At 47.5% G+C, this 24575-nt stretch overlaps 2 protein-coding genes and 1 long non-coding RNA gene across 4 annotated transcripts in view; 2 read left to right on the top strand and 1 right to left on the bottom strand.

Annotated features, from left to right (window-relative positions):
• KCNIP1 (potassium voltage-gated channel interacting protein 1) overlaps nucleotides 1-24575 on the top strand; it is a 397622-nt gene that overhangs the window by 18214 nt on the left and 354833 nt on the right. The window lies entirely within an intron of this gene.
• On the bottom strand, nucleotides 7081-18401 carry KCNMB1 (potassium calcium-activated channel subfamily M regulatory beta subunit 1). The gene is made up of 4 exons (XM_010364874.1): nucleotides 17986-18401; nucleotides 14243-14400; nucleotides 12628-12799; nucleotides 7081-7889 (listed from the first exon to the last, which is right to left on the bottom strand). Exons 2-4 carry the CDS (start codon nucleotides 14374-14376, stop codon nucleotides 7620-7622), a joined length of 576 nt encoding a protein of 191 aa, XP_010363176.1. The 5' UTR covers nucleotides 14377-14400; nucleotides 17986-18401; the 3' UTR covers nucleotides 7081-7619.
• LOC104663601 overlaps nucleotides 18220-24575 on the top strand; it is a 34838-nt gene continuing 28482 nt past the window's right edge. Inside the window, exon 1 of the long non-coding RNA XR_748152.1 lies at nucleotides 18220-18330. This is a non-coding gene — a long non-coding RNA (uncharacterized LOC104663601). The remainder of the gene's footprint in view (nucleotides 18331-24575) is intronic.

Below are 24575 nucleotides of genomic sequence, written 5' to 3'. Positions count from 1 at the left end.
ACCTGAGACCTGAGTACCATGGCCAAGCATGCCTGAGAGGCTCCCGTGAGGTCAGGAGCTCCTCCGGCAGCTTAGACTGCTTCAAACCAGTGGGATTCTGGCTTGTGGCTGAGGGGATTTCAATTTGGAAGGGTTGGAAAGAAACAACAGAGGGGAATGAGGGATCGTGACTAGTGGAGCCACAGAAAATTTAGTTAGATGCCAAGAAGGTGTGACATGGCCTAAGTTTAATTAATGATAGTAAAAGAGGACTCTAAGGCAATATGTAAGCAAGCATGCTGTCAACTCCTTTACGAATTCTAGAGCACATGATTAAACCCATAGTTTGGGAACACTTATGGAAAAAAGTAGAGATGAATGAGAGGAGGGTGCAGTCACTGAGAAGGAGCTGTGCCGGTGGACCAGACTCCCTTTTGTTCTGCTTTTGCATAGTGACCAGTTCAAGGATTGCTGCAACCACAGTGTGCCTGGGTTCCAGTTGGGCATGTGATGAGCTATGGACTGGAAAGCGTGGGTTCAGGCAGGTGGTAGCTGGCCTCGTGGTCCTGTCTGTCTTGGCAGTGCCCACAGCAGAACATTTGTGGGACTTTTTCAGATCCTTCTGCTTGGCCATCACCTCCACATCGATTGACACTTCAGAGGAGTGGTCCCAGGGAGTCAACTGAGAGCCTGGGCTCTGTAATGGAAAGGTATATGGAGGCATCTAACAAGCTCTCAAGAGTTGACCTTGACCTGCTTGGCATTTTCCACTTTTGTTATGGGGTAAAAACTAAAGAACAAGATTCCCTGTGGTTAGAGCCGTATTCTGGGGCAATACTGCCTAGATTTGAAACCCAGCTCTGCTATTTGCTAACTTCTGACTTGGGGCAAGTTAAATCTTTTCCTTGTGCCTCCATTGGCTCATTGGTGAAATGAAGATACTAATAATAACCTCAAAGGATGTTGTTACTGTTCAATGAGCTGTGCCTGGAAAGATCCTGGCATTCAGGTAGGTGCTCAGCAAATGCTAGTCCTTATTACCATTAGGAATGACAGATTCTTGCACAGGAAGTGGTCAGCTAAATATATGCCCAAATGGAAGTGACTGCATCGTGCTATAGTGAGTTATTCATCCAAAGAGGTGTTGATGCAGGTTGTCATTAAAAAGAACTATTGTAGAAAGAGTGTGACTGTGTTCTCCCTGACAATACTTCTGACACCACATAAGAGGGTTTTTTTTTTCCCCTACTGATACCAACTAGTTCTGGCACCAACTGGGTATCCTACAATTTAATTCAATTCTTGACACTAACTACCCAGAGTTAGCTCAGACCCCACAGGTTAAGAACTCAGTCCCACAAGACTGCCCCATTCAAATGCCAGTCACCCATAGCGTGTCCTGGCTATCCACACACTACCTGACTGACTGGGCATTCCTACAACCTCCCCCGCATCTCCAGGGCGGATATAATAATTTACTAGAGCGATCCACAGAACTCAAGAAAGCACTTTACTTACTATTAATACTTTACTTACTCTTACATGTTTACTGCAAAAGATATAACTCAAAAACAGCCAGATGGAAGAGACGCACAGGGCAAAGTGTGAGGGATGCAGCGTGGAGGTGCAGTTTCTGGGCCCTCTCCCAGCACCTTGATGTGTTCACCAACCCAGAAGTCCCCCAAACCCTATTATTTAGGGGATTTTAAGAAGATTTCACTACATAGGCATGATTGTTAAACCACTGACCATTGGTGATTAAACTCAACCTCCAGCCCATCTTCTCTCTGCAGAGGTTGCAGGGTAGAGGTGAAGGTTCTAACCCTCGAATCAAGGCTTGGTCCTTCTGGCAAGCAGTTCCCATCCTGAAGCTATTTACAGACCCACCAAGAGTTGTCCCATTAGAACAAAAGATACTCCTGTCACCCCTAAAGCATCTCTGTACCAAAGACCAAATAATTTTCTGTGGCACAATGGAGAGTTCAAGCACCAAATAGAAAGTGGAGAAGTGCCAGATGATCTCTAAAGTCTTACTGGCACTTAGAGAAGAAGCATTTGTATTTGAACATGTGAAATCAAAGGGGAGTTGAGTAGCAGGGGCTCCAGAATTGACAGAGGAGGAGGACTCAGTGCAGCAGTCTTGTGGGGCGTGGGGACAGAAGACACGTCCCAAAGCTGCATGTGCCTCTCAAGCCCCTGCTTTTGTTTTATGTGTACTGGGGATAGGGGAGGTTGGTATGAGATGATGGAGATTATGGGAGAACACAGTCCATCTAAGCCACCTTTGACTCTGCAACTGGGGGAGATGCAGCAGGCCTGGGGAGGAATCACAAATGTGGTCCAATACTCAGTTTAGAGTTGTTGGCTTTGCTTCCATATACCTCCCTTCTCATCTCCCAAATCCTTTGAGGAAGTTGGCTAGTGAAAATGTACTTATATAAGTAGGGAGGGAGAGTTGTGCAAAGCTAGGAAGAAGCTGAGTTCTGCATCAGATGTGACATGAGAAAAATCCAGGAAAGCACTGTGGAGAGGAGGATGATCCATCAACTGACTCATCTGGGGGAACAGGATCTGGGAGCCAGAGGTGATACAGAAAACTGAAGCCCTCCTCCTGGCCCCCAGTGGGAATCTGATGGAGCCTGGTGGAGAGCTTCACATTTCCACAGGGCACAGTGTGGGAGGAGTCTGAAGGCCTCATCTCTGGATGCACTAGACTGGCAGTGCTGAAGCTTTTCATCCTCAGGACCCCTTTACATGCTTGAAAAAGATCAAGGATCCTAAGAGCTTTGGTGTATATGGGTTATATCTATTAACAGTTACCATCTTTGAGATTAGAACTAAGAGTGGTAAAAATATTTAATTTGAATTTACTTATTTAAAAATAATAATACACCCATTAGCTATTAACAAAGTAACATAATTTTGTGAAAAATAATTATATGTGCCAAAAAATACATTGGGAGAAGTGGTATTGTTTTATATTTTTCGCAAATCTCTAATGTGTTAGTTTGCTTTAGAAAGGCAGCTGGAATCTCATTGCTATGTTGACATTCAGACTATTGTAACAATGCATGTTACATGACCTCTGGAACATTCCACTGCGCTCCTATAACAATGAAAATGAAAAAGGCAAATAGTGTCTTAGTGTTATTACGAACAGAGTTTTGACTTTGCAAGCCTCCACTTTGAGAACTGCTACACTGGACTCTAGTGAATTTCTTCATGTCTCTCTGGTCTTCCTTTGGTCATTTTCTTTCCCCTCTATATCACAGGGCAATGGCTGGTAAGGTACAGGAAGGTGGCACTTCTGTTCAAACAGTGTCTTCTCAAATATTTCATAGAATTCAAACTCCCCCAAACACAAGACTAATTCAAAGAATACCGGATAGTCTCACATAACAGCCTGTGCTGCCAGTGAATAATAAAATAAGTGCAGTTTGCAATGCCCTGACCCAAGGAGTTTAAGATCAATTTTGGATAAATTGTTGATTTAGAGGAGGAGCTGGTACCACTTCAGGAAGTCACAAAAAGTAAGATTATATTAGTATTTATATTGCACTATTTTAAATTTATATAATGCCGAGTCTTCACTGTGAAGAAAGAAGCCCCTCACTATGATTGGTAAAGGGTAGGGAGAGAGAATGGCAAGAAGACACCAAGTTCCTTGCAGGCAAGCGAGTAGATACATCATAAAAGTGAAGTGAAATTCCAGTCCTCTGAGATCTTCAAAAATAGAAGAAACCCTCATTTCTTTCCTCCTCTGGTTGCAGCTTGGACTGATGAGCTAAAGCTCTGTCTGAGGCCTGGCACTGTTAGGATGTCCCCCAGGGTCCTTCCCACCCCAGTTCTGGAGCTCAGGGGGCCCCTTGCCTCTGATTTCCACCGTTTTGTCTGAGTTCTGGAGGAGGAGGACACATGGGAGAATCATCCAGGTGCACCTCTCCAGGTGTGAGTCACTGGCCCATGAAAGGACAGTAATAAATGATGGAAGCACTAGACACTCATTAGCAGAGTGGTTTATTGAGAACTGATGAAGGTTCTCTGCTCCCAGGCAGATATTATTGCAAAAAACACGTAAGCACAGTGTCTAACTCCATTATGCCTAAATTCCCATTATTTCATGCTTATCCTTTGCATATAGTTCTGTGAGCAGGAGACAGTTGTGGCATTTGCTAGAAGGCCAGTCTTCGTTGACAGGAGGAGAACATCTGTTTCAAGCAAATGAAGATCATCATTAATAATTTATGGGACAGTGGGAGTTAGGCATCCCACATACTAATTTTCCCAGAGGAACATGGCCTTTTCCCCTGCAGGGATTGTTTGGGTGTTCTGAGTTTCTGTGTATTTTAGTCCCAAATTCAGGTGCATGGAAACCATTGACAAAATAGACCCTTTAAATCAGACTCCCAGTTGGGACTTCCTTTCTTATTTTTCTTCCTTTTTTTAACTTACATTTTTGAGATAATTGTAGATTCACAAGCAGCTGTATGAGATAATACAGAGACTTTCTGTGCCCCCTCTACCTAATGTCCCCAATGGTAATATTTAATATTTTGCAAAACTATAGTACAATATTACAATTAAGGCTTTCTTAAAAGACTCACAAGGACCCTTGAGACTTCCCTGATCCCAGAAGGGAAAAATTCCAGGGAATGATGAGCTGCCTGGCTTTGGAAGGAAGGTCCACCAGGTAAGAAACTGGAGGCCACAGTGATACCTCAGGGCTCCCTGGCTGGAAGTGGCAGATGCTGGTGCAGATTCCAGGGCCTCGCCTCAGAACTCCAACCTGCATGAGGACACCTGGGTTCCAGGGATGCAGCACAGCTCCCTGCTTGGCCCCTGTGGCTTTGGGTGGCTGTGTTTCTCAGCCCTTCAGCTGGCTCTGCTGAGTTCTGTGGTTGAGATGCCAGGCTCTGGAATCACACAGCTCTAGACTAGAGTCCTAGCCCCTCACTTTACAGATGGCCTTGGCCAGTTACCTCTTACAGCCTCAGTTTTTCATAGTAACTTAGATTGCACTTACCATGTGTCACTATCCTAGGAAATTTACATAAGAATTCGTTTCATGCCAAAACTCTATGGAAAGATACTATTATTAGCTTTATTTTGCAAATGAGGAAACAGGCACAGAGAGGTTATTTGCCCAAAGTCACCCACCTTGTGAATGGCACTGTTGGAATTTGAACACAAATAGTGCACATCCCAGGTCCACCTACTTAGCCACTGTCCTCTGTTGCTTCTCATCATCTATGAGGCAGGTTCAGGAGTACCTCATTTTTTTTTTACAAGGCAAACTAATTAGCACAGTGCCTGGCACAGAATAAATAAGCACCCATACATACCAGATAACATTGTTAGTATAACTTCTGGAAGTTTGTGAGTATTCATGACGTATTCTTGTTACTAACAATAGCTCTTTTTTCCTGATCCTCTCCCTTCTCCTACCTTCCACCCTCCAAGAGGCCCCAGTGCGTGTTGTTCTCCTCTTTGTGTCCATGTGTTCTCATCATTTAGCTCCCACTTATAAGTGAGAATACACAGTATTTGGTTTTGTCTTCCTGTGTTAGTTTGCTAAGGATAATATTGGGCCTCCAGCTCCATCCATGCCCCTGCAAAGGACATGATCTCCTTCCTTTTTATGGCTGCATAGTATTCCATAATGTATATGTACCACATTTTCTATGATAATGGGTACTAGACTTAAGACCTGAGTGATGAAATAATCTGTACAACAAACTCCCATGACACAAGTTTACCTAGGTAACAAACCTGAACGTGTACCCTGCAACTTAAAATGAAAGTTAAGAAAACAAAAACAAACAAACAAAAATAAGCTATAGTTGCCATTTTAGACATCTATGATGTGTCAAACATTCCTTCAGCCCTCCCAACTATCCAGAAGGAGTCCTTCTTTTATAGATGAAAAAACTAACAATCAAAGAGATGAAATTGGGCAGCGGTAGAGACAGGATTCAAACCCAAAAGCTGCATCTTTGTTTTGTTTTTGTTTTTGTTTTTGTTTTTGTTTTTGTTTTTGAGACGGAGTCTCGCTCTGTTGCCCAGGCTGGAGTGCAGTGGAGCGATCTGGGCTCACTGCAAGCTCTGCCTCCTGGGTTTACGCCATTCTCCTGCCTTAGCCTCCCGAGTAACTGGGACTACAGGCGCCCGCCACCTCGCCCGGCTAGTTTTTTCTATTTTTTTAGTAGAGACGGGGTTTCACCATGTTAGCCAGGATGGTCTCAATCTCCTGACCTCGTGATCCGCCCGTCTCAGCCTCCCAAAGTGCTGGGATTACAGGCTTGAGCCACCGTGCCTGGCCAGAACTGCATCTTAGACTCACAGCACTGGAAGAAACTTCAGACACCGGCCTAACTTCACACCCAGCTCAGGACTGGTCCTGCTGAATGGTCACTCATCTGCTCTGAAAAACTTGGCGACAGGATGCTCACTTTCTATACCAGTAGTTCTCCGGCTCGAGGTGTGCCACGGAATCCCCTACACCATTGTTAAAACACAAAGCATTGCTACCCCCACCCTGTGCAGGGCTTCTGGCGTGGTGTGGCTGGGACAAGGGCCTGAGAGTGTGCAGTTCTCACAAGCTGCCCCAGGATCCTGATGCTGCTGGTCCAGGGACCACACTTGGACAGTCATAGTTCTAGGAACACTTCCTGGAGTGGGAATGGTAAAGGCGATGGCTTCTTCCCATTTAGACCTTTTCAAATCTGAGATAGGCTTCCCCAGCAGGCTCAGTGCCGGAGTCCATACCCTCAATTTAAGTAATAAATCCTCCTCCACATCATGACCTTTCCTCCAGAGGGGTTTTTAAGATTGTGTGTTCTGAACGGCCTGTCTCTGACTGGAACCCAACTCCATCCCCAGACCCACTTCCATCTTTTTCTGTGAGGGGGATACACTCTCTCAACTTTTCCAAAATGGCATCTACCGTGGCTTTTCTGATTAAAAACATATGGAACACAACCTTCCTATAACAAAAAAATTTAGAAAAGCACCAAAAATAAAAAAGGGGTAAGGAAGAAAACAGAAATTAACCACCATCCCGCCGCTAATATTTCGATGAGTTCTCGTGTATTTCCCTGCAGCTGATTGTTGTTTTGCATACATTTATTAATATTGGAATTAAAAATATATATGGCACTTTGTATCCTAGAAAATAGTAATACTGTAAATGTGTTCTAGAAATGGGAGCTGCTGTTGTTCTTATTAGAGAATTCAAATAAAGAACTGAGGCTCGCTGGCGACAGCTTCCAGGGAAGGATGGGTACCCCTTTGAGACAACAGGGAGAACACAGGCACAGAGGTGAGGATCATTGTTCTCTGTGGGGCACATAGTGACGCAACTGGAAACAGGTGTGAGTTTGTTGAGTAGGGACAGGTAATAGAGAGCTATAACTGGCTGGCCTTATGCCCTCCACGGCACTGGGGAGCCATTGTACATTCTTGAGCAGGAAATGACTTCACAAAGGGATTTCTCAAAGGTTAATCCTGCAATAGAAGACAGGGTGGATTGGAGTGGAAGAGTGGGAGGGCAGGCGCAGAAGGCATAGGTCTGCAAGTGGGGAGCAGCCCTGGGGGCTCAGCCAGTCCCCCATGCCCTGACAAGTGGTATGGTATGGATGGCTCTACTTCTGGGCTGCCAGGATGGACAGGTACTGGTTGCTCTTCACCATGGCGATAATGAGGAGGCCACCGGTCAGCAGGAAGGTGGGCCAGAAGAGGGAGAAGAGGAGGGTCTGGGGCCCGTAGAGGCGACGGAACAGCACGCTGGTTTCGTTCCCCGGAGGTGCGGAGAAGCAGTAGAAGACCTGCTGCTCATGGAAGTTGGCTCTGACCTTTTCCACGTCGACCCGGGCCGTCTGGTAGTTGTCCAGGCTGCCTGGGATGTAGGAGCACTGTGGGGAGAAGCAAGAGCAGCCGTAGGCTTGGAAATCCCCATTTCTTAGCCAAGGGCTTGATATGAAGCAAAGAAAAATACCAGCTTTGTAGTCAGGCCCCTGGATTGGAGTCAGGACTTTGGTCTAAAGCTTGGCAGGCCATGCACTGTGCAGGTCTGGAGAGCACGCTGTCATTTGTGTCGTGTGTGTGGATGGCAGTGCTGGAGCTGCGCGGGGTACAGGCTACACACCTGGGCACATGTCCTGCCTTGGAGTCCTGGCTCTGCCTGGATTGGCTGTAGAATTTTTGGCAAATCGCTCACTCTTTCTGAGCCCTGATGGCTTTATCACTTAAATGGGTGAATATCAGTTTCAAAGGATATTATGAAAGAAGGACTTCAAACAGAGCTATCTAAGGAAACCAGGGAGGGACACAGGCCAAGTGGGCTATGTATTTGAAATGGAGATCATGTGCTCAATTGCCTGCAGGGCTCATGAAGGTATTGTCAGTGGGTGAAGCAGGCAAAGCAGTGAGATGAGAGGTGCCCACTGACACTTGCCTTGGTGCCAGGAAGAATTGCCAGGGAGTGGCAGGGCCTGACAATAGGGAGAGAGCCAGCTGCCTCCAGACAGGCAGTCACCACTCCCTCCAGACAATGGATGTCAGGCCATCTAGAACATCTATAATAGCCAGACCTCCAACACTTTAAGAGAAGTCAGAAACCAGATCACACCTGTAATCCCAACACTCTGGGAAGCCGAGGGGGAAGGATCCCTTGAGCCCAGGAGTTCGAGATTAGCCTAGGCAACATGGCAAGACTTTACCTCTACGAAAAAAGTTAAAAATTATCCAGGTGGGCATGGTAGTGTACCTGTAGTCCCAGCTACACAGGAGACTGAGGTGGGAGGATCACTTGAGCCCAGAAGTTGGAGGCTGCAGTGAGCTATGATCTCGCAACTGCACTCCAGGTAACGCAACAAAGCGAGACCCCATTTCCAAAAAAAAAGTAAAATATTAGCTAAACTTAAAATTGAAAACCTTTGCAGTTTCAACCTGTGTACAGCGAACAAAATATGTTGGCAAGCTGGTATTTGACACTGGGATCCAAAGGAAAGAAAGGATGCGTCAAAAAGAGTTTTGTGCCAGCAGAGCGTGACACACATTTAATTCTGGAGACCCAAATGGCAGGTGTTGAGCCAGCTTCCTTGCAGGTCTCAACCACTCCCTGGATTTATATGAGGCCGCACCCTGGAAGCTGCCTCCCTGAGGGCTTTCACTCCAGCAGCACAGAGGAGGGTTGCACTGTGGTTCTCACAGCCTGGGAAATGGGGAGCACCGCACTCAGATATAGCGTGCCAGCCAACCAGGGAGCAGCTGAGGCTGGGGAGAAGCCGGCTCCTGAGTAATCTGGCATTCAGAGCTTTTGGGTACTGCCAGGTCCTCAGTAGCACAGAATCCAGCGTCCTGAGCTGAGGGTAAGGGGGCCTGGCCTGAGTCTCTCCAATGCCTCTGACTGTGACCTTGGCTAACCTAGCTCCTTAAACAACAGTGTGGCTATGGAGTCAGACAGGCCTGAGTTCTGAGCTGCGTGACCTTGGCAACTGCCACGACCTCTCTGGGCCTTGTAATATGGGTTAGTGAGGCTACCTGCCTAGAAGAACTGTCATGGGGATTCGATGAGATGATGCATGTAACGCATTGAGCACAGAGCCCAGCACATGATAAGAACTCAAAAAAGTGGAAGATGCTATTATTATTAATGATAATATGTTTTGACTTATCTATGAAATTGCAACAACAGCTCCTTCTTTAACTTCTTAAAGAGAGGTCTCGGTGGCTGAAGCCTGTAATCCCAGCACTTTGGGAGGCCGAGACGGGCGGATCACGAGGTCAGGAGATCGAGACCATCCTGGCTAACACGGTGAAACCCCGTCTCTACTAAAAAATAAAAAAAACTAGCCGGGCGAGGTGGCGGGCGCCTGTAGTCCCAGCTACTTGGGAGGCTGAGGCAGGAGAACGGCGTAAACCCAGGAGGCGGAGCTTGCAGTGAGCTGAGATCCAGCCACTGCACTCCAGCCTGGGCGACAGAGCGAGACTCCGTCTCAAAAAAACAAAAAAAAAAAGAGAGGTCTATGGATGAGCTCTGAAGTGGAGGCTTCTGCCTGCTCAGGGTTCCTCTGGATCTTTTATGCTGGGCCTGTTTGGCAAGACACTGGGCAGGAATTCGCTCTTCAGGGCCAAGCCCAGAAGCCGGGGCCTGAATGCATCCTTTCTCTCCTGTCCTGGGTCCCGCTAAGCCTCGTTATCTGAATGATCTGAAACCACCCAGCTTTTTCCCAAGCCCTGCGGTGTAAGGTCCCCAGGACAGACAATGGGAGGGGATTTAGAACTTACCTGCTCCAGGCTAAGACTCACAGGAAAAACTGAGGGTAGACTGTGGCCCCCACCGTCAGAGTTGGAGAGTGGGATGAGAGCCTTCATGGCCCTTCACAGGGATTCCAGAGGACACCCAGCTCGCCTGGGGCCCCAGCTACTTGAACCCCTATGACGGATGTAGGCGGAAGAGGCAGCTAGCCCACAACCCAGCTGCTTGGCAAAAACACAAAGGGCATTTCCACTGTTTCTTCCCAGCCCCTGCAGCCTGCTATCAGCACCACACCTGGTCAAGCCTGGATGGCAGAGGAGAGGACGGCAGTGGCTCCAGCACATCCTTCCTTCACATCCTGCTGGCAGCTCATTCAGGGGATGCTCCTCTGAGCTGGCAATCTCAGGACCAGGGAGGCAGCCTGAAAACCAGCCTGCTCCAGCCCATATCATACCCAGAGAATGTCACCAGTTATTAAAAATCTGTGTCTTGCTTTGGGATAAATTAAGGGCTACTGAATGCCAAAGCAGAGGTCATGAACGGGAGCTACCTCCAGTGGGCCCGGAGACCTCTCTCCACCTGGTGGGGACGAGTCACACTAGCGATGACAAAACACCTGACCATCCTGCACTGCCCAGACCCACTTCTTCTTGACCTTCAGCACTCTCAAGATCCCACAGCCTCCATGCCCCATCCCAGGCACCCTGCCCTTACCCATCCCATCAGCCATCAAGTCCTGACAGTCAGCATCTCCCTTGCTGTAGGCCCACATCTTGGTCCTGAGTGCTTGCTGTGGCCTTGGCTCCTCTGTCTTGTAACTGGACCCACACACCTGTAGGCTCCATCTTCCTGGCCGAACTCTGATCATGCCCTAAAGATTCCCATCGCCCACAGCAATAGTTTCCAACCTTAGAATCACCTTGGGAGCTCCATGAATGGATCTCTAACCAGAGATTCTGCCTTGATAGGTCTAGTTTTGGACCCTAGTTTTGTTTTTTTAAGACTCCTACGTGGTTCTAATGCATAGCCAAAGTCGATATATCTTGAGACATACACACATTTTAATTCCATACTGTGATGATCAAAGGCCTCTGAGAATAGGCGTTAGTCTGCCCTGGCAGCCTTTTCCAGCTGCATACACCCCATCATGGGTCACTTTCTGTCCTCAGCCCTCTCATCCCTGTCTCCACCTAGCCCTTCCCTCCACCATGCCTCCTCCTATAGGCATACCCACTTTCCATATCACCTCCTTCTCTGTGCCTTGCATCCTGTGACTGTCTGATGTTAAAAGCCTCACCCAAGAACTTTTCTTTCTTTTTTTTTTTTTTTTCTTTGAGATGAAGTTTCACTCTTCTTGCCCAGGCTAGAGTGCAAGGGCACGATCTCACCAAGAGCCTTTCTTTCTTTTTTTTTTTTTAAGGTGGAGTTTCGCTCTTGTTGCCCAGGCTGGAGTGCAATGGTGTGATCTTGCTCAGAACCTTTCTGATACCCCCATCATTGTCAGCTGGAAAACATCCTCCTCCTCTAATCCCTGTAACTTCCTCTATTCTTCTCCTCAGTGCCAATCCCTCCCTGCTAGGCCTGTTCATGCATGAGCTCTCTCCTCTTGAGTCCTACAGGCTTGACACAGGAGGTGCTCAATGACTGTTGAATAAATAAATGAGAGGAGGAAGGAAGGAAAGAAGGAAGGAAGGGAGGAAGGAAGGGAGAGAGGGAGGGAAAAATAGAAAGGAAAGAAGGAAGAAAAGGAAAAAAGAAGGAAAGAAAGAAGGAAGGGAGACAGAATATGGGCCAACTGATCGCTTTAGGAAAGGATATGGTGGCAAGTTTTGTTTTTTGGAAGGGGAGGGTGGGATGTTGGGAGGCAAGGATAGAAAAACCATCTGAATGTTTGTTTATGGAGGTTACTCCAGCCCTGAGTCCCTGGTTTCCCAGGGAGTCACTGGGATTCCACTTTGAGGATCTGGCCCTGGGCCTGGTCCCTCATTTGACTGAGGTTGTAGAATGAAAGTAATAACACTCATCGCTGCTTTTGTTTGAGTGCCCACTATTCACCCAGCATCAAGCATGGCACTTTATATACAGCGTCTCTGACTTGATAACAGCTCTTCAAGGTGCAGCATTAGCATTCCATTTTACAAGGGTGGAAACTGAGGCAGGGAGAGGCTAAGTGGCTTGCCTAGGTTTGCACAGCCAGATAGTGGCAGATTCAAACCCAGGTCTGTGTGACTCCAACATGGATGAGCTAGGGCTGGCTCAACCTCATTCCAGCTGGGAGACCTGGTCAAGCGGGTTGATTTTTCTCAGCCTCAGGGACAGAGACAGTTAGGAACAGGCTCACACACCTGACAGGGATAAGGGGATGTGTCCCCATCCCACCAGTTCAGTACCTGCTGGTTCTGGTCCCGAGTGTCCTCTGTGTGGTACAGCACAGCCCACCTGCCTGCAGCTGACACGTTGACCCACAGGCACGGGTACTGGGGCACCTTCTTGCCCTTCAGCTCCTCCTGGTCCCTGATGTTGGTCTCAATCAGGTGGCACTTGGATTCCTGGGTCCACACGCTGAGGAGACCACACACAGGCACACATTACACTTAGAACTGAGTGACACACAGAACACCCATTTGAACCCCTGATCCCCTGGGAGCCTTTAGAGGGATCCAGGACTGGGCTCCTCATCTTGTCTTAAGCATCCAGCAATAAAGGCACATGACCCCACAGTCCCTGGACACAGGGAGGAATTGTAGAAGCTGGATGGGGTCTTAGACATTATCTATATAACTGGTTCTCAACCCTGGCTACTCTTCTAAAAACCTGGGGAGCTTTGAAAAAGATTCCTGTGTCCAAGCCACACCCCGGAGCAAATGAATCAGAACTTCTTGGGTGGTTGGGCCCAGGCCCTGGTGGTTTTTCAAAGTCCCTGATGTGATTCTAACAAGCAGCCAAACCTGAGACTCTCTTATTCAAATCATCTTCCTTTTGCAGAGGCAGAAGAGAAACTCAGAAAGATCAAATGACTTTGCCGAGGCCATGCAGGACCTGAAGCTAGGTCTGAGTGGCTTCGAAAACTGTTCTTTCTCCTAAAAGGAGCAGATGTAGGAGGGCCTTGATTTGAGCCAGGATGGGAAAGATGGTGGGGACGATCTTTAAATGGTGCCTCACCAGGGTAAGGGTCCAGCCTGGAATCACTCCAGTGTTGTGAAGAGTGAGGCTGCAGCAGGCCAGGGAGAGGCTAACAGCTCATCAACATGTTAGTAAATCAATAGTGATTCATCTCCCAAGTATCCTGCGGGAGACCCACTGCCAGTCAGAAGCGGGCTGTCAGCTACTGGAACGTGCCCAGAGCGTAGGTCTGAGTCTTATTCTAAGGACAGGCTGAGAGAACTGAGTGTGTTTGTTCCAAATAGAACACAAATTAGGAATTCACAGTTCTTCCTTAAAGTCTCAAAAAAACCCAAAAACTCAAGTGGTTGATACGTCAGGGAGCAAGGGACCCTTCTCTGAGATTCCTGAGCAGGAATTCAGGGAAGCAGATGCTGGCTCAATGCAGACACATCAGAAAACCTCAAACATGAAATGGTATGTTCACTGAGGCAAGGAGCTCCCCCTCACTTGAGGTATTCATCAGGAGGCTGGATGCCCACCTGACAGGGAGGCTTCAGAGGGGAGAGAATTATGCAGCTGAGTTGTAAACGTCTGCAATTCTCTGATTCCTCCTGGGATCAAACTTGCACTGGAATATTTCCTCTGATTCTTTGCTAATTCTTGTGAGAAGGGCATCATGTGTCTGTTACCACCAGGTCCTAGAATCTCAGAGCAGTGGGGCTCAGTTCATCCTACCTTCCCTGTACTTGAACCCTAGAACCTAAGAATGAGCATTGTCTTGACCCTGTTGCCTATTGAGTGAGGGTCAAGGAGAGGGGTGAGTAGAAGGCCAGGGTTCCTTACAGATGTCAGACCTTTAGGAGAGGGGTGGGGGGTGGGCAGGCCAGAAGAGCTCAGTACCTTTTCTGGTAGAGGGGCAGCAGAGTCGTGACCAGGACGTAGTAGGTGATGACGGCACACACCACCATGGCTACACCCAAGCAAAGGGCTCGTGTCTCTCCCCGTTTCTGGGCCATCACCAGCTTCTTCACCATATTCACTGGGGGCAGTGAACATTTCTAGGTCCACAGAAGTAAACAGAAGTGAAATCAGCCCAGTTCACAGGTGATCCACAGAAAGAGAGGACAGGTGAGAGGGGAAGGTTCTCAAATACTAATATCACTCTTGTTTGTATTTGGAGCTTTGCAACTTCCAGAAGGCTTGCTTTTCAGACCCCATGTAAGCCTAATCCATGCAATTGAGAGGCAGTTGCAGATAAACGACCTATGATTCAGAGAGGTAAAGTGACTTGCCCTAGGTCACACAGTATGTAATAGGCTCAGTAATGACCCCCCAAGATGTCCATTTTCTAGTCCCTGGAAGCTATCAATGTTACTTTATGTGGCAATGACTTTGCAGAAGTGATTAAGATAAAGGCTCTTGAAATGGGGAGACAATATTGGATTATCCATGTAGATCCTAAATGTAATCCCAAGGGTCCTAATAAGAGGGAAGTGAAGGGAGATTAAACATAGAAGAGAAGGCTAAGATGATATAACCAGGGAGATAGCAATTGGAGTGATGTGCCCACAAGCCAAGGCGTGCGGGCAGCCATCAGAAGCTGGCGGGGGAAAGGAACAATGGCTCATCCCCTACTGCCACTGGAGGGAGTGCAGGCTGCAGACACCTTGCTGGTTTTGGACTTCTGGTGAAATTTCTGTTGTTTGGGGCCATCAGGTTTATGATCATTTGCTACAATGGTCATAGGTCCCATACAGTGAGCGAGCTGTCCATGTGCATCATCCACACGCCTCCTTCCATGGCACTTATCTCACAGGGAAACTTGGAGTATTCCTGCCCAGAAATGGTTCTGTGGTAGGCCTGGCTGGGCCGGGCAGCAGGCAGGGAAAGGACAGGAGGGCCCCAGAAGACAGCTGCAGGTTGTCAGGAGAGGCAGGAGGTTTACCATTTTCTGTTTTTTTTTTTTTTTTTTTTTTTTGGAAGGAACCTTCCCCCACTTCAAGCAAAGAAAGAAGAAAGAAGGCATCATGGTGGCCTCAGAGATGGCTTTCTTATTTCAGGGTTTGAAGCCACCTGGGACAAAGCGGAATGGGCACATTGCTGGTGGTGGCTTTCCTTCTCTCCTCCTTCTTTAGGCAGCAACTCCTTGTTTTTTCCCGGGGCATTGACCCCACCCCAGTGCAAGCAAAGATTCCACCCTCCCCTGCTAGGCTCCTGATCGCTCCCCCAGGAGCGTGAATCTTGACAAAGACTTCAAGAAACAGCCCCTTAATCTATGCTGCCTGGAGCCACAGAGACGCCCAGCCATGGTCCCCGTGTGATCTCCTGTGCGTTCCACAAGCTGTCCTAGAGCCTTCTGATAAATGTATTTGCTGTTGTTTTTATGTGGTTAAGGTAACCAGAGTCCATTTCTACCAAAAATACCAGGGCCATGGGACCTGTTCACTGTAATCCTCCATTTTAGGGGAAATTTTAGCCAGATATCAGGGAAGACTTTATTGTCCTTGCCAGGTCCCTAAAGTAATAAACATACTATGTTTTATTTGTTCGTTTAATTAGTCAGTGTCCAGGGGGACAGGCATTAGTCCAAAAAGATTTTCAGCAAAGTGCTCTATTTTCTGCTCAGGCGTCTCTTAACTACTGGACTGTTTCAAATATTCAATCAGAGATTCTTGACTCCCTCCCTTCAGCCAGGCTGCCCCCATACCTGGGCATCCCTGCTAAAGGGAAGAGTCCAGGGTCAGGCAGCATGGATACCCATTGCACCTTCCCAGTGAGCTGGTCCACCTCCCCTGTCAATTGACAGAGGTGACATCCAATGATAACTTTTTCTGCTTTATTTGGAACCAGGAGGTGGGGTTCCCCTACATTCTAATGGAGACATTATAGAAGCACAAGCAAGCAGAAATTTCCCCCAACAAAGAGAGATGTTTTGTTCAACTCCTTTTTATCCTTTTCCTTCCATTCTGTGATCTTGTGGAACTGGGAGAGCCCATGCCTTTTTCTACCTGGCGTCAGTTGAGAAAGCCTCTCCATATATTTACAGGTAAAGCAACAGAATCACCTGGGGGTAGGCTAAAAGCCCCAACAGACTGCTTCCCCAAGACCTTTAGGGGTCACTGGCACTTGGCCCCACCCCAGATACTGTGAGACATAAATCATTTGAAGCCAATGGGAAATCCCATTTTGGAAACCTAGGGCTGAGCGTCCACAACGAAGCCATTTCTCTCCTGGGGCAGTTGGAGCGTACCTGTGGGGGTTTCCTGTTGCGTGCGGGCTCCTTCCTGGCTAATTGGCCCCCTACCTTCCAGGGCCACTGCCTCCTCTGCTGTGTGGCTTCTAGTGCACTCCCAGGCCCCTGGGCACTCCTGAAGCTGGTGAAGGCAGGAACCTGGTTTTACCAGTTTTAGGAGCTCAGAAGGAAAGGAAAAGAGAGGCTTCCCCGTCACACAGAAGTCTGGAAACTTGGTTTACTCAGGTCTGACCTGTGTCTAATGCTCTGATGAGACTGTTGCCTGCACTGAGTGAGTGAGTTTATAGAGTCTTGATAAATCCTCCTGAGACCATGCATGGGGTTCAATGCAGATGTGACTTCAGCAGGAAGTTAATATTCAGCATCCAAAGGGAGAACCTTTGGCGGCAGGAAGGATGGGAACTGTCAATACCCCCCGAGGGACAGAAAGAACAGGAAGAAGTGGGTTTCAGCTATCCTAGGAGGGATTTCAGTTAGACTTTAAGAAGAACTTCTCAGGAGGCTGAGGCAGGAGAATGGCGTGAACCCGGGAGGCGGAGCTTGCAGTGAGCTGAGATCCGGCCACTGCACTCCAGCTTGGGCGACAGAGCGAGACTCTGTCTCAAAAAAAAAAAAAAAAGAACTTCCCAGTTTTGAGCATTTCTAAATCTCTGAACTTCCGGGATGTATCTTCCCATTTAGAAAGGTCACCTGAGGTCTGGGATAGATTCAGAGAAGATGGAGGACAAAGGAAAGCAGGACTTTGGAGTAGTCAACAGGTAGCTGGGTCGACATCCTTTTCCTTAGAAGGACAAGTAATAGTGTACATTGTGGGGTGTAGACAGGGCAATTCTGAGGTCATCAGACATGGAATCAAATCCTGGCTTTGCCACTTAGCAACCATATAACTGTGAAATGAGAATCATGGTACCTGCCTCAGAGTGTTCAGCTAGAGATCAAATGCCATATTGAGTATCAGGCATGTATCATAGTGCCTAGCCCCAAATCAGCCCTCAGTAAATATTAGCTATTATTACTGATGAAGGAAACCCTGAAAGTTTGGAGCAGAAGTCTGGACCCCTCTTGATGAATCTATTTTTTGTCCCACCTCTCTACCAGTGACAAGTGCCAGGACTGGTGTTAATCTCCAGGCTGCAGCCTTCTGGCTACTCTGAGAACTGGGACCTAGAGGACCAGGGCATCTACTACCAGAGTAACCTGGCCACTGTGCCACCCTCCCTGCTGGCCATCAGACCACGGGCCCTCCATCCGGAAGGACAGCCCTGAGAGGAAGGGAGTCCTCCTGCCTGCCTTCCTCCCTGCCCCGCGGCAGGCTGCTTTCCCCACAGTCTCCCTCCAGCCCAGTCTTCGGAGAAACAACTTCCCAAGTGCTTTCAGATCCAGTACTCACAGTCTCCCCGGCGCCCTGTGGGTCTTCAGCAGCAGATGGTTTCTTTCTGCCTGGCCCACGGCCCCCACCCCAAAAGAGGCCACAGAGCTCCAGCAGGAAGTTTGGCCTCCCCGCCCATCTCCAGGGAAGCAGACTTTGGTCCCCATCTGGGGCAAGCCTCCATGCCCAAACATGGTCAAGTCTGAGCACACAGCCTGGAGACACAGACTCAGAGAGCAGGTATCCAGCCCTGGGGAGGGCAGCTGTTACCCAGGCCCTGCACCTCCATCTTTCCAGAGTCTCGTGGGAAACAGATTGCAAACGACAACAGACAACAAGACTGAGAAACTACGAAAGATCAGCCTGGTGTATTTGGAAATATTTCTTCTCTCTGGCTCTGTAGGCTGGCAAAGATGCCAGAAATAGGAAATGATTCTCCTTTTGTTGGCATGAGGAAGGGTGGAGTTGGGCTGGAGGGGTTGGGCTTGTCACCAGTCCCTGGCATACCCACGCTGGAGCAGCTACAGCTCCCTGCCTTTGGCACTTACGTGCTGTGTGATCCTGACCAAGTTATGGCACCTCTCTGGGCCTCAGTTTCCTTTTATGTTTTTTGTTTTTCTCGCAAACTTATCATTAAAGGACCTCAGTTTTCTCCCTTGTGTTACTGGCATTTTTAAAACTGACTTTGCTTTAGGGTAGCGATGAGGGTTAGAGACAGTGGGGATTTATGGCAATGGAAGAGAACTCACCTTTTAAGGACCAACCAAGATGGAGCTGGGAGTAGTGAGAGCTCCACGGCTGCTTCCAATCAGGTCTGGACAGTCTGCTCACTATGGGCCCTCCCAGAGACTGTGAAAGTACAGAGATTTGTACCTGGCACTCAGACAAGTGAACATCAGCATTTACAGGCAAGAAACATGCTTTTAGATCTCTGCTGCTTCATCTGTAAAGTGAATGTAAGGATTAAAAATCAGCAACAAAGGGCAGGTGCGGTGGCCCATGCCCGTAATCCCAGCACTTTGGGATGCCAAAGGTGGACGGATTGCTCAAGCCCAGGAGTTTGAGACCAGCCTAGGCAGCAGCAAAACCGCATCGCTACTGAAAATACAAAAATTAGCAGGGCGTGATGGTGCATGCATGTAGTCCCAGCTATTAGGGAGGCTGAGGCACGAGAATTGCTTGAACCAGGAGGCAGCGGTTGCAGTGAGTCAAGATTGTGCCACTGCACTCCAGCCTGAGCAACAGAGCGAGACTCCATCTCTCTCTCTCTCTCTCTCTCTCTATATATATATATATATATATATATTTTTTTTTTTTTTCAACAAAACAACAACAAAAAAATCCCAGATATTGGGGCTTTCCTATGTATCAGGCATGATGTTAGAAGGCAGCGTATCTCCACCCTTCACAGGACCCAAGGATCAAAGAACCTGAAACTGAGGCTTGGAGGCTTGAAGTCACTGGTCCAGCCCTAAGGGCCAAAACTAGATTCAAAGCTGGCCCTTCCAGATTACACAGCTCAGTCTGTCTCTGCTGACTCTGGGGCTGCCTTGAGACATTAAAACTCACCTCTATCATACAGTAAGCTGCCACCTGAGGATCTGAAGGTCACCCTGAGTTTCCCCAGCCCCCAGGGAGGTGGGTGCAGCCTGGCCTACCCTGCTGAGCGAGCTCATCACCTCCTTCCCTCCTGCCTCCAGCAGGCGCGAAATGAGGGCGGCCATTCAGGCCTCCCTGACACACTCTCAGGCGGTGAGTGCCCTTCTCCACCCCTTTCCTAATTGAATCATATTAACAGGAGACTATATTGCCTGTTTAATGGGCACCATAGCACCAGGGGGTCTAAGGCCAGCTTCAGACCTTGCAGGCAGATTGACAGAGGGATGCAGGATCTGGAATTCAACCTCAGAAGAGTAATTTTCCAAGGATGATCCTCTGTCCATCCAGGGGCAGGAAAAGTCCTCCTGAGGCTATTCCAGAAATGCCAGCCCCCACCCCTGCTTCCCTGGGGGAGAGATACACAGTGCAACAGGCTGCCATTTATGAGTATAACCAAAGGGCTCCTTGCTCGTAATACTCTAAATAAGTTATTAAGGGCTACATATTATTTGGAATTTATCAACAAACTTGAGCATTCTTCCCAAGGGAAGGCGGGAACAAACAGGGAAGGAGGGCTGTGGGGTCTTCTGCTGCCCCTAGGTGAGCCACAACCAAAAGGCATGGACAAGCTTTGTCCTCAAGGGTGTCACCTTTGTGGGTGAAAACCCAGGTCCTTTGCTGACTGTGGGGTTGTGTGTGACAGATGGCTACGGGTGGAGGGCAAGAAAATAACAATGCTGCAACAATAAATATTGACCGTCTGCATTAGTATGGGGTGTCAGAGATCACAAAGTATCTTCTCTGACTCTTCCAACAGCTTCTTAAGGTACTAGCACAATAGGCTCACAATAGACCACTGAGGTAGAGATTTTTCTACCCATTTGACAGAGTAAGTAACTGAGGCTCAGAGAGGTGAATTAAATTGCCCAAGGCAAGTTACTTTGCCTCTCTAAGTTTCAGTTTGGCTGTCTCTAAAATAGAGAAAATTGTACCTAGGCCCTCAGTGTTTTTGAGGAAAGAGAGATCACCTAAGCTACCTGACACATAGTATGGAGATTGTATTTTCCAAAGATGGTCACACTGAAGTACTTCCCATTCCATGTGCCCTTTTTACAGTGTGGCATCAACACTCCACCATCAAGAGGGGCATGTATGTCTCTTCTCCTTCACCCTGGGTGGAGTTTTGTAAGGGCCTCAACAGTAGAATATGGTAGAGGGACACAGCACAATTTTCAAGGCTAAGTCATAGACGGGGGCTCAAGTTTTCCCGACACACTCTCGAGACATGTACCTGGGAACCAGCCACCATGTTGTAGGAAGCCAAGGCCCGGTGCTCCAGCTGACAGCCCCAGCTCAGATCTCAGTCAACAACTAGTACCTCTCACCAGGCATGGGAGAGAACAAGGCTGCAGACAGTTCCACCCCCAGCCTGCCAGTCTCCCAGCTGAGGCCTCAGAGAATGTGGAGCAGAGACAGCCCACCTGCTCTGTGCTCTCTCTGAATTCCAGAGCCACAAAATCCATGAGAAGATAAAGAAACCTAATGTTTCATGCCCCTGCATTTTGGGGTAATTTGTTATGCAGTCATAGTAACTGGAATACAATTGCAAGTGATTTCAAAGGGGTACTGTTAGTGTTGCTGGTGATAGTGGGAATTTAAACTGGTGGGAATTAAAACACCTGAGATTGCTATATGGAGTGTTACAGGAGAGTTTAGAAATGCTTTATCTAGGTTGGGCATGGTGGCTCATGCCTGTAACCCCAGCACTTTTCGAGGCCAAGGCAGGCGGTTCATTTGAGGCCAGTAGTTTGAGACCAGCCTGGCCAACATGGCAAAAAAAACCTACTACTAAAACCATTTCTACTAAATATACAAAAATTAGCTGGGCATGGTGGCAGGTGCTTGTAATCCCAGCTACTCTGGCAAGCCAAGGCACGAAAATCATTTGAATCCAGGAGGCGGAGGTTGCAGTGAGCTGAGATTGAGCCCCTGCACTCCAGCCTGGGTAACAGAGTGAGACTCCGTCTAAAAAAAATAAAAAAATAAAAAAAACAGTGCTTTATCTACTCTTAGGTCACACACTATGGCACAAATGGAATAGAAGGGCAGTGATATGGGAGGGTATTTTTGTTTATGAAGCACCTACCATGTACCAGGGAATGACCACATCAATATGCAATACATACACATACACATACACATGGACATTTCTCTCCACAATCCCCCACAAAAGGCCTGTTCTTTCTGTAAAAGCACAAGGCAAAGTGATTTTCCCAAGGTCACGCCCCTAGCGTGTCACGTGGTGGAGCTTGGAGTGCACCTGTGCCCGCTGACTCTACAGCCCGTCCCTGCCCCTCTGTCACCCCATGACTCCCTTGGGAGCAGTTTTCAAGAGACCTCAGGTTTCTTCACGATGTCTGCTTCCGCTGCTTTCCAGATGTCCTCAGCTCAGTCTGTACCCCCCTCTGGATTACACACCTGCTTGTTTATTTAGGTCCTTCTGAATCAATATCTCCTCTCTGCCAACACTTGGGATAATAAGTTCCATAAATCAAATTGGCAACTGGGTCTTGAACCCCTGTGTGTGCCTCTCTGAGTGCTGCAGGAATTTAGTCACTCTCTGTCCTAGCGAAGCTGTGCGTTCACAGACCTCTCAGCACTTGCTATGCAGAGGCCCTGGATACATCACTGTGCCGAGGTGACTCAGACACTGCCCCTTCCCTGCAGAAAAGCGATGCCAGATTTCCTAAACTGCAAAAATGCAGAACAGAAAGCAAAAGATGTATTTTAAATGAGAGAGAGTAATAAAAGGGAGAGGAAATAACAATGGGAGATTTTTTAGAAGAGTTGAGATGACCAAGTATAACAACAGCAAAAGTAAATGCCAATATTAGAATTAAATGGCCACAAGACAAGACACGACAAAAAAACCTGGTAAGGTTGTTCCCTGCTGTGTGGGGGGATACTCACTGCTTTCTCCTCTGACTTTTTTCATCATATTTTTCCTTGGCCTAATTTTTCTTACTTTATCCTGCCATGCTGTTAACATAATTGTAAGCACCTTGAAAATCCTCTTTGAGACAAAGAGGAGCATAAATAAATTAACAGCCCTGCTGTCTGTCTGTGTGTTAAGGTTGTTTTTTTTTTTTTTTTAAAAAAATGCCCTTTCCTTAGTGTAAATCATCCCTGCTCTGTAGGAAAGTTGCATGATGCAGAAGCACAGGGAGAAGATGAGCACAATGTGAGCCTCACCGCTCAGAGAGAGTTGCTGTAAGAGTGGTGTGTGGCCTTTTCGACACATATAAAGGACGCACGTGCCTTCTCCTTCCATGGCACGTGACTCCCCTGTCCTTGCCTCCTAGCCAGCTCTTCCTCTTCCACAGGACTCCCTCCTGGGGGCCTTCCCTCGCCCCCAACCCCTTAGCCACTCTCTGCGCCTCCTGGGCCAAGTGGAAGCTCTGGCACCGCATGCCGGGAGCCCTGCATGCCTCTTCCGCAGAACACTTCCTCCCCCTGTAATTTAACATTTATCCTCCATTAACATGTCTCCCAACCCAAGGGTAAGCTCTCTAAAATCAGGGACTGGAACCGTTCTTATTCACTGTCACATCTCTAGCATCAGGAGGAATAAACAGAGATCTTGCAGTTTTGTTGTCATCGTGCTTTGGTTTTTGGGAAAAAAATCTCTTGCTTTTTTATGTAACAGAATATTATAATCATTTTCCCATGCCATGAAACATTTTTTTTAAATTGATATATTATGCTTTCATAGTTGTACATACAACTTTTTCTTTCTTGAATTTTAATTTTAGATTCGGGGGGTACACGTGCAGGTTTGTTATGAGGGTGTAATGCATGACGCCGACATTTGAGCTTCTATTGATCCCATCACCCAAAGAGTGAACAAAATACCCAATAGGAGGATTTTCAGACTTTGTACCACTCCCTCCCTCCTTTTGGAGTCCTCAGTGTCTATTATTCCCGTCTTTATGTCTGTGTCTACCTGGAGATTAGCTCCCACTTAGAAGTGAGAACATCTGATACTTGGTTTTCTGTTTCAGCATTAATTTGCTTAGCATAATGGCCTCCGTCTGCATCCATCTTGCTGTAAAGGACATGAGTTCATTCTTTTTTGTGGCTGTGTAATATTCCAAGGTGTATATGCAGAAGACTGTCTTTATATAACCCACTGTTGGTGGGCACCTGGGTTGTTCCCACACCTTTGCTATTGTGCATAGTGCTGCAGTAAATGTACAAGTGCAGCTCTCTTTGTGGTAGAATACTTTGTTTTGCTTTGTGTATGCATCCAGCAGTGGGATTGCTGGGTCAAATGATGGTTCTATTTTCAGTTATTTAAGAAATCTCCAAAGTGCTTTCCACAGGGGCTAAATTAATTTACATTTCCACCAACAGCGTAAAAGCATTCCCTTTTCTCGGCAGCCTTGCCAGCATCTGTTATTTTTTTTTACTTTTTAGTAATAGCCTTCTGACTGGTGTGAGATGGTATCTCATTGTGGTTTAATTTGCATTTCTCTGATGATTAGTGACGCTGAGCATTTCATAAAACATTTTTCTAGAAAGCCTATACAGTTTTCTATGTTACGGCTAACTCAGGATAGATTTCATCAAACCATGTTGTCAGATATTTAGGAAGGGTGCTTGCTTCCTTCCATGCTTGTTTGTGTTTAGTAGAAGGCAGAGTCTGCCTCTGCTCTCAGCAGACCTGTTTTATTCTCTACCCCTGAACCACACCCATGCCCAGATGTCATTTTTCGTGAATGGACAGGCATAAGGGAAATTGTATCTATAAGCACAAAGTTTGGGGACCAGAACAGGTGGATAGAGATGGCAACATCATAGAAGTGGGAGATGGAGACAGGTTGGCAATTTCCTAACCCTGTCCCAGGCCGGATTTGAGCCTTAGTGAGTGAGAGAGAGCAAGAGAAAGAAAGCTGTTGTTGCGGCTTGTGGGACTCAGAACATGAACAATGCCACTTTGGGACCGAGGAAGA

This window comes from Rhinopithecus roxellana, chromosome 3 (genome assembly GCF_007565055.1).
Source record: "Rhinopithecus roxellana isolate Shanxi Qingling chromosome 3, ASM756505v1, whole genome shotgun sequence".
In the NCBI taxonomy this organism is placed as follows: Eukaryota; Metazoa; Chordata; class Mammalia; order Primates; family Cercopithecidae; genus Rhinopithecus; species Rhinopithecus roxellana.
The sequence above is the reverse complement of the archived record's forward strand: the minus strand, read 5'-3'. Positions and strand labels throughout refer to the sequence as shown.